The sequence below is a fragment of the Colius striatus genome, chromosome 17, assembly GCF_028858725.1.
Source record: "Colius striatus isolate bColStr4 chromosome 17, bColStr4.1.hap1, whole genome shotgun sequence".
In the NCBI taxonomy this organism is placed as follows: Eukaryota; Metazoa; Chordata; class Aves; order Coliiformes; family Coliidae; genus Colius; species Colius striatus.
The window spans coordinates 3,396,116-3,409,993 of record NC_084775.1 but is presented as its reverse complement, the minus strand read 5'-3'; the positions used below and the strand labels follow the sequence as shown (position 1 = coordinate 3,409,993).

Genomic DNA, 13,878 nt, shown 5'->3' with positions numbered 1-13,878 from the left:
AGGAGCCTCCACACCCTCCCTGGGCAGCCTGGGCCAGGGCTCCCTCACCTCAGCACCAGAGGACTTGCTCCTCCTATGCCAGTGGCACTGCCTGTGTGCCAACCTGTGCCTATTCCCCTTGTCCTGGCACTGGCCACCACACAACAAACACTGGCCCCATCCTCCTGACACCCACCCTTTAGGGATTTGTCAGCATTGATGAGGTTCCCCTCAGTCTCCTCCAGGCTGAACAGCCCCAGGTCCCACAGCCTTTCCTCACAAGGAAGATGCTCCAGTCCCCTCAGCATCTTGGTGTCCCTGCACTGGCCTCTATCCAGCAGCTCCCTGTCCCTCTGCAGCTGGGGAGCCCAGAGCTGGCCCCAGGGCTCCAGATGAGGCCTCAGCAGATGTGGCAGAGCAGAGGGGCAGCACAACCTCCCTCACCCTGCTGCCCACACTCTTGCTGCCCCCAGGCTGCCATTGGCTCTTGCCCACGAGGGCATGTTGCTGCTCATGGGCAGTTTCTCATCACCCAGCACTCCCAGGTCTCTCTCCTGGAGCTGCTCTCCAGAAGGTCACCCCCAGCCTGTGCTGCTGCAGGGGGTTGTTCCTCCCCAGCTGCAGGACTCTGCCCTTGTCCATGTTGAACCTCAGGAGGTTCCTCTGTGCCCAGCTCTCTCCTCCCAAGCCAAATGCTGTTCCCCACCCCCAGGGGCAGGGCTCAGTTCAGCCAGGGGAGGACAGGCACCAGCCCAGAGCTGATTCCATGAGTGGAGCCGCCTCGCTTCACTTCACAAAGGTCAGGTCACTGCTGCCAGCAGGACTGAAAGGACTTGGCTGTCCCCAGCTGGGCTTGGCACATCCCATTTGGCACCAGAGCTCCTGGAGAAGGAGCTGGGGGAACAAAAGAGGCGCCAAGGAGCCTGGCCCTGGCTGCTGCCAGGCTGGCCAGTGCCAGGGCTGCAGCATTCAAGTTCAGCTTCTCTGCACTAAGAGGAGGAGAACTGCCAGCCTGTCTGGCACTGCTGCCCAGGAGGGCACAGCAGCTGCCCCTGGCAGCAGGGACATCCCCACCAGGCACAGAGGCTCTGGGTTTCTTCAACTCATCAAAGGCAAAGGCAGCAACCCCATGCTGGACACACAGGGTGGGCTGGGCTGGGATAAGTGGGATGAAGTGGTCCCCAGCTGGTCAGCCATGAGCTGAGTCAGGTCCTTGCTGAAGGGTTTGGACCCACCTGCATTGAGAGAACAGTCTTTGATCTGGAACTGGGCTTCATTCTCATTGGGAATGTCCTTCCAGGTGGCCAGGAACATCTGTCTCTCTGCAGTGAGGAACCAAAGCAGGACACTGAAAGCACAGCACCCACTGCCCCCACCAGCCCCTGAGGGTGGGAGGACACAGGGATGTCAGCCTGCCACTGCCCAGCAGCTTCCCAAGAGCAGCCTCAGCCAGCCACAGCAAAGCCACTCGCTGTGAGGGGGGGTCACAAGCTGTGCTGGCTCAGGGGAGAGGCTGAGGAGAGGCAAAATAAGCAGCCAATGAAGCCAAGAGCTCTCCCTGGCACTGAGGAGTCAGAAGGTGCTTCAGGCCATCTCAGGTAGCTTGGTCATGCTGGCACAGCACTGGCCCTGGCTGACACTGCCAGGGGTGCCTGGCTCCTCAGCCCTGGCTGTCCCCAGGCTTGGGAGGATTTCAGGGGCCAGGATGGCACCTGCCAGGAGCCACAACAGCCACACTCCAACTCACCCATTTTCCCATCCTCCACAAAGAGGATGTGCAGTGGGTAGAGGGTGCTGAAGTAGAAGACATCAATGTTGTTTTTCACTGCAACCTGGGAGGGGAGAAAACACAGGGCTGCCACCAGCTGCTCTGACCCCCAGCATCCCATCCCATCCCACCCCACTCCATCCCATCCCACCTCATCCCATCCCACCTCATCCCATCCCACCTCATCCCATCCCACCTCATCCCATCCATCCCTTCTCTTCCCATCCATCCCACCCCATCCCACCTCTTCCCATCCCATCTAATCCATCCCTTCCCTTCCCATCCATCCCTTCCCATCCCATCCATCCCTTCTCTTCCCTCCCCTTCCCATCCCATCCCACCCCACTCCATCCCATCCCACCTCTTCCCATCCCATCCAATCCATCCCTTCCCTTCCCATCCATCCTTCCCATCCCATCCATCCTTCCCATCCCATCCATCCCTTCCCTTCCCATCCATCCTTCCCATCCCATCCCTTCCCTTCCCATCCCTTCCCTTCCCACCCCTTCCCTTCCCATCCCACCTCTTCCCATCCATCCCTTCTCTTCCCTCCCCTTCCCATCCCACCCCAAGCACCAGAGGCACTTGGGCAGCTTCTGAGGGAGCTGGAGGGGCCAGCCCCCATCCCAGCTCGCTGTGCCACCATCCAACCATGTGCAAGGCAACTGAGGGAGCTGCCAGGGCTGTAGCCCCTTGGCCTTGTCTCCCAGTTCTCTCCTGGGAGCTGCAGCCTCCTCTCCACCATCTCTGGGGTGTTGTGAGCAGATGCTCAGCCCCAGCTCAGCTCAGCCACAGTCACTGAGGAGCTTCCTCCGTGCAGGGAGGAGCGAAGCCGGAGTCAAAGCAGAGTCAGGCTGAGCTCTGACAGCAGAGCTGAGTGTTTCCTCTGTCCTCCCCTCCAGCTCCTTCCTGAGCAAAGCCCTGCCAGGGGAGCCCTTGCCCTGGTGCCCAGCTCCCAGGGAGGGGAGCCCTGGGGTGCTCACCTGGAGGTTGTTGAGTGGCTCCATCTTCATGACGGAGCCGACGGTGTTGAGCGGGAGGGAGATCTCCACAGACTGGTTGGGAGCGAGGGGAGCGTGGACCTGGAGAGGAGCTGCTGGGGCCAGGCCAAAGCTGGGGGGGACAGCCAGGGAAGGGCAGGGGTCAGGTTATGTCCCACCTGCTCTGGGCTATCCTCAGGACTTGTCATCTTCCTTTCCCTGGGGACATCCCAGCTCACCTCACTGACCCACACAGTCACATCAGACAGATCCTGCCCTGCTCACCCTGGGGCAGCAGCACAGGAGCCCAACACCTCACCCCTCCAGAGCATCCCAGCATGGGGGGTGGGAAGGGTCCTGCAGAGCTCACCCAGCCCAAACCCTGCTACAGCAGCTTCCCCTGGCTCAGGGCATACAGGAATGTGTCCAGGTGGGGTTGGAAACCTCCTGAGGAGCCTCCACACCCTCCCTGGGCAGCCTGGGCCAGGGCTCCCTCCCCTCAGCACCAAAGGACTTGCTCCTCCTGGGCCAGTGGCACTGCCTGTGTGCCAGCCTGTGCCTGTTCCCCTTGTCCTGGCACTGGCCACCACACAACAAACACTGGCCCCATCCTCCTGACACCCACCCTTTAGGGATTGATCAGCACTGATGAGGTTCCCCCTCAGCCTCCTCTACTCCAGGCTGAACAGCCCCAGGTCCCACAGCCTTTCCTCACAAGGAAGATGCTCCAGTCCCCTCAGCATCTTGCTGGCCCTGCACTGGCCTCTCTCCAGCACTTCCCTGTCCCTCTGCAGCTGGGGAGCCCAGAACTGGACACAGGGCTCCAGATGAGGCCTCAGCAGGGCAGAGCAGAGGGGCAGCACAACCTCCCTCACCCTGCTGCCCACACTCTCTTGCTGCCCCCAGGCTGCCATTGGCTCTTGCCCACAAGGGCACGTTGCTGCTCATGGTCAGTTTATCATCACCCAGCACTCCCAGGTGTCTCCTGGAGCTGCTCTCCAGCAGGTCACCCCCAGCCTGTGCTGGTGCAGGGGGTTGTTCCTCCCCAGCTGCAGGACTCTGCCCTTGGTGAACCTCAGGAGGTTCCTTTGTGCCCAACTCTCAGCTGGCCACAGTCTCACTGATGAGCAGCCCAGCCTCTGCTGAAGCAGCTCTCCTCCTGCACAGCCTCTCACTCATTCTCAGCATCCCTGCACCACCCTTTCTTGTGTCCCTTTGAGGGAAAAGGAAGCATGGCCCCACCATGGTCACCCTGCAGAGGAACAGCCTCTTCAGCCAACTTCTTAGAGGCTTTGGCTCGATGATCATCACCAGCACAGCCATCAGAGAGAGAAGGTTCATCACAGGAGGCTGTTCCCCAGCCCCTCCCTGCCCCACAGCACCTCACCTGTTTCGGTTGAACTGGATGGCAAAGTCAGACATGACCTGCAGGGCTTTGTTGGTGAGCACCAGGTCCATGGAGATGGAGCCCACCTGGCGGCTGAAGGTGCCTGAGATCTCCAGCCCCTTGGCTTTCATGGCAGGGAGCCACACCTGGGTTCAGGACAGAACCAACTCTTGGGCTGTTTCCCCAAAAGGAACCCTTAGGGGTTCTGCAGAGCCAGTGTTGGGACCAGGGGTGTTGCATGGTACTGACATCCCAGGGCTGTGGGATGCTGAGTCCTCCAAACCTCACTAGGAAACAGCCCAGCCCCAAAAGCAGAGCTGTGACATGACAGAGCCCTGCTCTCCCCTCTGGGTGGGGCTCTGTGGCACATGGGGAACACAGGGACTGCCTCTGCCCTGTGCCAGGCAAGCACAGCAGTGACATGCACACAGAGTCCTTTGGTTGGCAAAGCCCTTTCAGCTCCTGCAGTCCCAGCCCTGCCCAGCCCAGCACTGACCCACAGCCCTCAGCACCTCAGCTCCATGGCTTTGGGATCCCTCCAGGGCTGGGCACTGCCCCAGCTCCCTGGGCAGCCTGGCACAGGGGTGACACTCCTCTCAGGGAAACAGTTCTGCCTCAGCTCCAGCCTCAACCTCCCCTGGGGCAACTCCAGTCCCTTTCCTTGTGTCCTGTCATCAATTAGTGAAGAGCCTGACCCCCAGCTCCCTGCAGCCTCCTGTCAGGGAGTGTCAGAGAGTGCTGCTGTCTCCCCTCAGCCTTCTCTTCTCCAGGCTCAACTCCCCCATTCCCTCAGCCCCTTCCCCAGCTCTGTGCCCGGCTCTGGCCATGCTGCAGCCCCTCAGTGTCCCTGTGGCAGTGAGTGAGGGGCCCAGCACTGAGCACAGCCCTGGAGCTGCAGCCCCTCAGTGTCCCTGTGGCAGTGAGTGAGGGGCCCAGCACTGACACAGCCCTGGAGCTGCAGCCCCTCAGTGTCCCTGTGGCAGTGAGTGAGGGGCCCAGCACTGAGCACAGCACCAGTGCTGAGCAGAGGACAACCACTGCCCTGGACTCCTCTCCACCTGCAGACCTTTGTTCAACTCCCCAGGCAAAGGGGGTTCACCTTGCAGCTCCCCCCAGGAGGCCTGGCAGCATAGAGGGGGCCCAAGGGGGTGCCAGGAGGCAGCAGCTGGGGCTCAGTGGCCCACTCACCGTTTTGGGTGCCACATAGGACCCTGACAGAGTCCCCACCCCAGCAGTGAGGTCGAAGAGGTCTCCCAGGCCACTGCTGAGGGGAGCCCCCACGCTGGGGGGCATGGTAGTGCTGGGGGCTGGTGCCAAGCTGCCACTGCTGCCCATCTGTGGGGAACAAAGGGAGCAGGTTATGGGGGGCACCGTGGGGCAGGGGAGAGGAGGAGGAGGAGGATTCAAGCACAAAGGCACACTCACAGCAGGGCTGCCTCCCACATCACCTCTCAGCTGCAAGAGAAGAAAGGGGCATCAGCAGGGGCAGGGGCCAGGGCACTGAGGGCACAGGGGAGCCACAAAACAGCCCTTCAAGGGCACAGGTGTCTCTAAAGGCATCAGTGTGGGGTAGGGAGGGCTCAGAGGTCGTGTACCCAGAGCTGTTTGGGGCTCTGGCTGTCCCCAGAGGGACATGAGGAGGGAGCAGAGGCTGGGCATGGGGGCTACAGGTGGTGGAGAAGGCCAAGAAAAGGGCTGATCCATACCCCTTCTGTCTCGTCCCCCATCTCCAAGCAGAAGCAGGCAAGGTGGAGAGAAGAGGCAGCCACATGCAGAGAGAAGCCAGGAGAGAAGAGACAAAAACCAGAGAGACAAGAGAAGGGGAGCAGGGAAGAGAGGTTAGTCCTGCCACACTGCCAGCACAGCCTGTCCCTGCCTGGGGTCTCACATCCCTGCAGCCTGGGACCAAACCCCTCCAAGCCCACAAAGAGCCTGGAGTTGGGGGCTTATGGACCAGGAGGGGCCTGAGGTGAGGAGACAGGGACTCTGCCTTCCCTTGGGGGCATCTGCTGGATGTCAGAAGCAGAGGAGTGAAGTCCAAACCCATCCCCAGCATCCATGGGGCAGGTGGTGGCAACCAAGCAGAGCTCTTCATCCTCCCCACCTCGTGGGCAAATGGCTTCTGAGCTGGATGCCCAGGAGGAGAAGGTGGCACCTCTGGGTCTCCTGGCTCAGGAGGCAGCTGCTCAGCAGCCCAGGAGTGGGGCTCAGCCCAGGCCTGCAGCAGCTTGGGGCACAGCCCCATTTCATGCAGCTTTGGGGCTCAGAGGGGGGTCCAGGAGGAGCAGTGACCCCTGCAGCATGGCACAGGTGTGGGAGCAACCACACAGACCTCAGGGACTGAAGGAAAAAGTGACCACAAGCACTAACTCCCTGCCCTGACCATAGACTCATAGAACAGTGGGGGCTGGAAGGGTCCTGCAGAGCTGCTCCAGCCCCAGCCCCTGCTGCAGCAGCTTCCCCTGGCTCAGGGGGCACAGGAACGTGTCCAGCTGGGGTTGGAAACCTCCTGAGGAGCCTCCACACCCTCCCTGGGCAGCCTGGGCTCCCTCACCTCAGCACCAAAGGGGTTTCCATCTGACAAGGACAAGAGAAATTGGGGTGCAGTGCCCCTGCTTGCAGCAAGAAAGGCTCAGCCCAGCCCCAGGAGCTGCAGCCAGCCCAGCACTGGGGTGTGACCTACCAGGCTGTCCAAACCACTTCCCAGGAGGTCCACAGCACCCATCTGCACAGAGGAGGTGGCCAAGGGGGGTCCACTGACTGGGGGACCCAGGTCCAGGTTCAGCAGGTCACCCAGAAGGTCTCCCTGGGTGGGGATCACAGCTGGCTGCTCCGTGGCCTGAACCCCCGACGGGGCTGTGTCCGGGCTCTCCGTGCTCTCACTCCTGGAGGGGTGGCAGGGTGAGAAGGGTGGCAGGGCAAGGAGAGGAGGGGTGGCAGGGCAAGGGGAGGAGGGGTGGCAGGGCAAGGAGAGGAGGAGGTGGCAGGGCAAGGAGAGGAGGGGGGTGGCAGGGCAAGGAGAGGAGGGGGTGGCAGGGCAAGGAGAGGAGGGGGTGGCAGGGCAAGGAGAGGAGGGGGTGGCAGGGCAAGGAGAGGAGGGGTGGCAGGGCAAGGGGAGGAGGGGTGGCAGGGCAAGGAGAGGAGGGGGTGGCAGGGCAAGGGGAGGAGGGGTGGCAGGGCAAGGGGAGGAGGGGTGGCAGGGCAAGGGGAGGAGGGGTGGCAGGGCAAGGGGAGGAGGGGTGGCAGGGCAAGGGGAGGAGGGGTGGCAGGGCAAGGAGAGGAGGGGTGGCAGGGCAAGGAGAGGAGGGGTGGCAGGGCAAGGAGAGGAGGGGTGGCAGGGCAAGGAGAGGAGGGGTGGCAGGGCAAGGAGAGGAGGGGTGGCAGGGCAAGGAGAGGAGGGGTGGCAGGGCAAGGAGAGGAGGGGTGGCAGGGCAAGAACAAAGATGCTGAGGAGCTCCATCTGAGCAACAGGTCCCACTAGAGACACATGTAGAGCCAGCTGGGCTTTGCAGGGGGCATTCAGAGGTACACTCCATGCCAACCTGGCTTCAACACATTCAAGTTGCCCTTCATACTCAGGTCTCAGATGCCTCCTTCAGCCCTGAAGGCTGGTGTGGAACCCACACAGCCCTGCTGCTGGAGGAGAGCCTCCCCTGGGGAAGGTTCAGCTCCTGTGCAGTGCTCTGCATGGCCATGGCAGCCTTTGCCTCAGCATCCCACCTCCTCCCTCAGCCCCTCAAGCCCAGCCCAGGGGGTGTGGAACCAGCCCAGGGGGTGACAGAGCTACTCACGAGCCCGTCCGTGGGGGGAGGCTCTTGTGCACCACCCCTCTGCTCCCCTCCACGAAGGCACTGGGAGGTTTGTGGTAGACAGAAGCCAAGGTCCCAATGTAGCAGATGAGCTCATCCAGCAGGGTGGGCTCAATGAGGTCTGTCTCCTCAGAGATGAGGGGTTTCTCAGCCAACACCACCTCCTTGGCAGCCACGGGGTCGGTGGACAGCAGGCGCCAGTAGATGTAGCCACGGTCCCGCAGGTCGGGGTTGTCTGAGTCCTGCAGAGCAAGAGGGGCAGAGCCCAGAGCACAGGGCCCAGAGCACAGGGAGAAGGGCCCAGAGCACAGGGAGCAGGGCCCAGAGCAAAGGGAGAAGGGCCCAGAGCAAAGGGAGAAGGGCCCAGAGCAAAGGGAGAAGGGCCCAGAGCAAAGGGAGAAGGGCCCAGAGCAAAGGGAGAAGGGCCCAGAGCACAGGGAGCAGGGCCCAGAGCACAGGGAGAAGGGCCCAGAGCAAAGGGAGCAGGGCCCAGAGCAAAGGGAGAAGGGCCCAGAGCAAAGGGAGAAGGGCCCAGAGCAAAGGGAGCAGGGCCCAGAGCACAGGGAGAAGGGCCCAGAGCACAGGGAGAAGGGCCCAGAGCACAGGGAGAAGGGCCCAGAGCAAAGGGAGCAGGGCCCAGAGCAAAGGGAGCAGGGCCCAGAGCAAAGGGAGCAGGGCCCAGAGCAAAGGGAGCAGGGCCCAGAGCAAAGGGAGCAGGGCCCAGAGCACAGGGAGCAGGGCCCAGAGCACAGGGAGCAGGGCCCAGAGCACAGGGAGCAGGGCCCAGAGCACAGGGAGCAGGGCCCAGAGCACAGGGAGCAGGGCCCAGAGCACAGGGAGCAGGGCCCAGAGCACAGGGAGCAGGGCCCAGAGCACAGGGAGCAGGGCCCAGAGCAAAGGGAGAAGGGCCCAGAGCACAGGGAGCAGGGCCCAGAGCAAAGGGAGCAGGGCCCAGAGCAAAGGGAGCAGGGCCCAGAGCACAGGGAGCAGGGCCCAGAGCAAAGGGAGAAGGGCCCAGAGCAAAGGGAGAAGGGCCCAGAGCAAAGGGAGAAGGGCCCAGAGCAAAGGGAGCAGGGCCCAGAGCAAAGGGAGCAGGGCCCAGAGCACAGGGAGAAGGGCCCAGAGCAAAGGGAGAAGGGCCCAGAGCACAGGGAGCAGGGCCCAGAGCAAAGGGAGAAGGGCCCAGAGCAAAGGGAGAAGGGCCCAGAGCAAAGGGAGAAGGGCCCAGAGCAAAGGGAGAAGGGCCCAGAGCACAGGGAGCAGGGCCCAGAGCACAGGGAGCAGGGCCCAGAGCAAAGGGAGCAGGGCCCAGAGCACAGGGAGCAGGGCCCAGAGCACAGGGAGAAGGGCCCAGAGCACAGGGAGAAGGGCCCAGAGCACAGGGAGAAGGGCCCAGAGCACAGGGAGCAGGGCCCAGAGCACAGGGAGCAGGGCCAAGAGCACAGGGAGCAGGGCCCAGAGCACAGGGAGAAGGGCCCAGAGCACAGGGAGAAGGGCCCAGAGCACAGGGAGAAGGGCCCAGAGCACAGGGAGAAGGGCCCAGAGCACAGGGAGAAGGGCCCAGAGCACAGGGAGAAGGGCCCAGAGCACAGGGAGCAGGGCCCAGAGCACAGGGAGAAGGGCCCAGAGCACAGGGAGAAGGGCCCAGAGCAAAGGGAGAAGGGCCCAGAGCACAGGGAGAAGGGCCCAGAGCAAAGGGAGAAGGGCCCAGAGCACAGGGAGCAGGGCCCAGAGCACAGGGAGAAGGGCCCAGAGCAAAGGGAGCAGGGCCCAGAGCACAGGGAGAAGGGCCCAGAGCACAGGGAGAAGGGCCCAGAGCACAGGGAGAAGGGCCCAGAGCACAGGGAGAAGGGCCCAGAGCAAAGGGAGCAGGGCCCAGAGCACAGGGAGAAGGGCCCAGAGCAAAGGGAGCAGGGCCCAGAGCACAGGGAGCAGGGCCCAGAGCACAGGGAGCAGGGCCCAGAGCACAGGGAGCAGGGCCCAGAGCACAGGGAGCAGGGCCCAGAGCAAAGGGAGAAGGGCCCAGAGCACAGGGAGCAGGGCCCAGAGCACAGGGAGCAGGGCCCAGAGCACAGGGAGAAGGGCCCAGAGCACAGGGAGAAGGGCCCAGAGCACAGGGAGAAGGGCCCAGAGCAAAGGGAGCAGGGCCCAGAGCACAGGGAGAAGGGCCCAGAGCAAAGGGAGCAGGGCCCAGAGCACAGGGAGCAGGGAGAAGGGCCCAGAGCACAGGGAGCAGGGCCCAGAGCAAAGGGAGCAGGGCCCAGAGCACAGGGAGCAGGGCCCAGAGCAAAGGGAGCAGGGCCCAGAGCACAGGGAGCAGGGCCCAGAGCACAGGGAGCAGGGCCCAGAGCACAGGGAGCAGGGCCCAGAGCAAAGGGAGCAGGGCCCAGAGCACAGGGAGCAGGGCCCAGAGCACAGGGAGCAGGGCCCAGAGCAAAGGGAGCAGGGCCCAGAGCACAGGGAGCAGGGGAAGCTGCAGCTGCCACACAGCAGCTCAGAGCATCTCAGCCCCATCTAAGTCTTGGCTGCTGGAGGGATGATGAGGACAAAAGCCAAAGCTGTTTATGTCACATCTCTGCTGCACAGAGGCTCCAGCAGCCTGAGGAGGGAAACTAGAGAGGGCTGGAGCACAAGGGGGCTGGGGAGGGGCTGAGGGAATGGGGGTGTTGAGGCTGGGGAAGAGGAGGCTGAGGGGACACAGCAGCACTCTCTGACACTCCCTGACAGGAGGCTGCAGGGAGCTGGGGGTCAGGCTCTGCTCCCCAGTAACAAGAGGAAAGGGGCTGGAGTTGCCCCAGGGGAGGTTGAGGCTGGAGCTGAGGCAGAACTGTTTCCCTGAGAGGGGTGTCAGCCCCTGTGCCAGGCTGCCCAGGGAGCTGGGGCAGTGCCCAGCCCTGGAGGGATCCCAGAGCCCTGGGGCTGAGGTGCTGAGGGCCAGTGCTGGGCTGGGCAGGGCTGGGACTGCAGGAGCTGGAAGGGCTTTGCCAACCCAAACAATCCTGTGGTTCTATGAAATGGCACAAGATGCCTCCTGTGCTACAGGAGACAATGTCCTTGCTCTCCAGGACTTCACCTCTCAGCTTTTCCAGCATCAAGTCCCTGTTATCTGCCTCCCATCACAGCTGCTGCATGCCCAAGCCCATCCTGCTACCTGGAGGGGTGTGGGGAGGATGGCAAAGCCTCCACTCCATGGGGCAGGAGCTGTCACCCACCTGTGTGGCCAAGCTCAGCACTTGCTGCACCAGCTCCTGTGTCTCTGTGGGCTTCTTCAGAAACAGCTTCACAATGGCTGTCAGCAGCTGCAGCTGAACCTGGGGGTGGGCAAAAGGGGGTCAGGGAAGAGACAGATACACATCTCACAGCCCTTGTGTGCCAAACCTCATCCTTTTGCCCCCTGAAACAAACCCATGGTGATCACTTCAGCAGCAGTGACAAGTGTCAGGCACTTTGGGTGGCTCCCAGGCAGCTCCACAGCTGATTGCTGCAGCCACAGAGGTCACTGGGCAACACCTTGAGGCTGGCTTCAGTGGTCCCTCAGGGGTGAAGGCTGGAGCACCCTCTGGCTTTTCTGAGGACTGGCAGCACCAATTCACCTGACAGTCCCTTGAGAAGTGAGAGACAGGGCTCCCAGCCCTGCTGCCTTTGCTACTGGTCATGTACAGCCTTCCCCCTGCTCTGTGGGGCTGCACAGTGTCTTGCAGAGTAGGGGTGGAAGAAGCTTCCATAGGAACCCTTCCCCCAAAACCCTACAGGCAAACCACAGCTGCCCTGGTAGGAGCAGGCACAGTCCCCTTTGCTCACAGCACTTGTCTGACTCTTGTTCTCCAGCTCCAAAGGGCTGATCCTGTCCTGGCACAGAGGAAAAACCAGGTGACCAGCTGCTCCCTCCCAGCTACTGAGGAGGAGAGGTGCTTGGTGGCATTTCATGGGCCATGCTCTACACTTAAAAGCCCTGTGAGGGGCCTTCCCCTGCAAGGAAAACATCCTCAGCACCCTGCTTGAGCTAATTCCTTCCTTACACTCTGATCAGCACAGGCTTTGTCAGGTTGGTGTGGGCAGGTTGGGGTAGTGGGGGGTTACAGGGGTGGCTGCTTTTGCTTCCCCTGGAGCTGACAGAGCCAGTGCCAGTCAGCTCTGAGATGGACCTGCTGCTGCTCAAGGCTGAGCCAGCTAGTGATGGAGGTAACCCCTCTGGGATTGATGTACTGGAGAAGTTGCTGCCCAGGTGTAAAAGTGCAGCAGAAGGGAGTGAGGATGTGAGAACATCTCTACAGACACCAAGGCCAGTGGGGAAGGAGCAGGGGGGAGATACAGCCCATGGGGGAGAAGAGATCCACTCACAGCCCAGGGAAGACCCCTGAGGGAGGCTGTGACTCTGTGGGAAGCTCACCCTGGAGCAAGCTCCTGGCAGGCTGTGTGGAGAGAGGAGCCCAGGCCAGAGCAGCTTTGCTGCCAGGGCTTGTGACCCTGTGAGGGCTCCAGGCTGGAGCAGCCTGTCCCTGAAGGGCTGTTCTGGGGGGTGAGCCACGCTGGGGCAGGGTGTGAGGAGCTGCCCCTGTGAGAAGGAGCCACACTGAAGTTCATGGACCTCAAGTGCAGCAGTGGGAGGTGTGAGGAGGCCTCTCCCTGAGAAGCAGCAGCAGCAGAGTCCATCTGTGATGAACTGACCCCAACCTCCATCCCCTGTGCTGCTGGAGGGGAGGAAGGAGAGTCCTGGGCAGAGGAGGGGTGAGGGGAGGTGTTTTAACAGTGGGTTTTTTTCTCATCTCCCTGTTCTGATGGCTCATCAATCAATCAAACCATTTCTCCCCAGGTTGAGTCTGTTTTGCCCAAGTTTGACTCTGATTGCTGAGCAATCTTCTGCCCACAAACCTCTCGTTGTGTTTCTCCCCTGTGCAGTTGAGGAGGGGGAGTGACAGAATGACTTGGTGGGCACCTGGCACCCAGCCAGGGCTAAACCACCACAACTCCTCAAGTGAGCTGGTCCTGCTGGCAGGCAGCCCTCCCCCCTGGCAGGCACCTGGGTGCTCTCATCGTGGAAGCCCTCCAGGAAGCTCTCCAGCAGCTCGTCTGCGTTGTCGATCCGCTCGGCGTATTCTCCCACGATCCAGATCATGGCAGCCCTGGCCTCAGGCTCATCCAGGGAGTCCAGGTTCTCACACAGGGTGGCAATCACACTCTCATACCTTCCCCAGGGAGAGGACACAGTCACCAAAAGCAAAGAACCCTGAGGCACAGCTCTACCTCTAAACCACATCCATCCTCAGCACAACCAGGATGGCACCAAGAGCCCCTGTCACCTGCCTGAGGCTGGCACCAAGGGACCCTGTCACCTGCCTGGGGCTGGCACCAAGAGTCACTGTCACCTGCCTGGGGCTGGCATCAAGGGACCCTGTCACCTGCCTGGGGCTGGCACCAAGAGTCCCTGTCACCTGCCTGGGGCTGGCATCAAGAGCCCCTGTCACCTGCCTGGGGATGGCACCAAGAGCCCCTGTCACCTGCCTGGGGATGGCATCAAGAGCCCCTGTCACCTGTCTGGGGCTGGCACCAAGAGCTCCTGTCACCTGCCTGGGGCTGGTACCAAGAGTCCCTGTCACCTGCCTGGGGATGGCACCAAGAGTCCCTGTCACCTGCCTGGGGCTGGCATCAAGAGCCCCTGTCACCTGCCTGGGGATGGCACCAAGAGTCCCTGTCACCTGCCTGGGGATGGCATCAAGAGTCCCTGTCACCTGCCTGGGGATGGCACCAAGAGTCCCTGTCACCTGCCTGGGGCTGGCACCAAGGGACCCTGTCACCTGCCTGGGGCTGGCACCAAGAGCTCCTGTCACCTGCCTGGGGATGGTACCAAGAGTCCCTGTCACCTGCCTGGGGCTGGCACCAAGAGCCCCTGTCACCTGCCTGGGGCTGGTACCAAGAGTCCCTGTCACCTGCCTGGGGATGGTACCAAGAGTCCCT

General features: G+C 62.3%; 1 protein-coding gene and 1 non-coding gene across 4 annotated transcripts in view; both read right to left on the bottom strand.

The window, feature by feature from the left end:
• The window catches only part of AP1B1 (adaptor related protein complex 1 subunit beta 1), a 37,795-nt gene that overhangs the window by 2,453 nt on the left and 21,464 nt on the right, over positions 1-13,878 (bottom strand). For 2 of the 3 annotated variants that reach the window (XM_062009945.1, XM_062009944.1), the window contains 10 exons: positions 12,944-13,109; positions 11,136-11,234; positions 7,906-8,165; positions 6,798-6,999; positions 5,540-5,569; positions 5,303-5,449; positions 4,115-4,260; positions 2,731-2,860; positions 1,727-1,811; positions 1,215-1,301 (listed from right to left, as the gene is read on the bottom strand). In XM_062009945.1, the coding sequence (XP_061865929.1) occupies positions 1,215-1,301; positions 1,727-1,811; positions 2,731-2,860; positions 4,115-4,260; positions 5,303-5,449; positions 5,540-5,569; positions 6,798-6,999; positions 7,906-8,165; positions 11,136-11,234; positions 12,944-13,109 (1,352 nt within the window). The remainder of the gene's footprint in view (positions 1-1,214; positions 1,302-1,726; positions 1,812-2,730; positions 2,861-4,114; positions 4,261-5,302; positions 5,450-5,539; positions 5,570-6,797; positions 7,000-7,905; positions 8,166-11,135; positions 11,235-12,943; positions 13,110-13,878) is intronic. The other variant, XM_062009946.1, reaches the window with a different exon arrangement.
• LOC133627142 (small nucleolar RNA SNORD125) lies at positions 3,984-4,088 on the bottom strand. Its single transcript, XR_009819962.1, has one exon. It is a non-coding gene; the product is annotated as a small nucleolar RNA SNORD125 (small nucleolar RNA).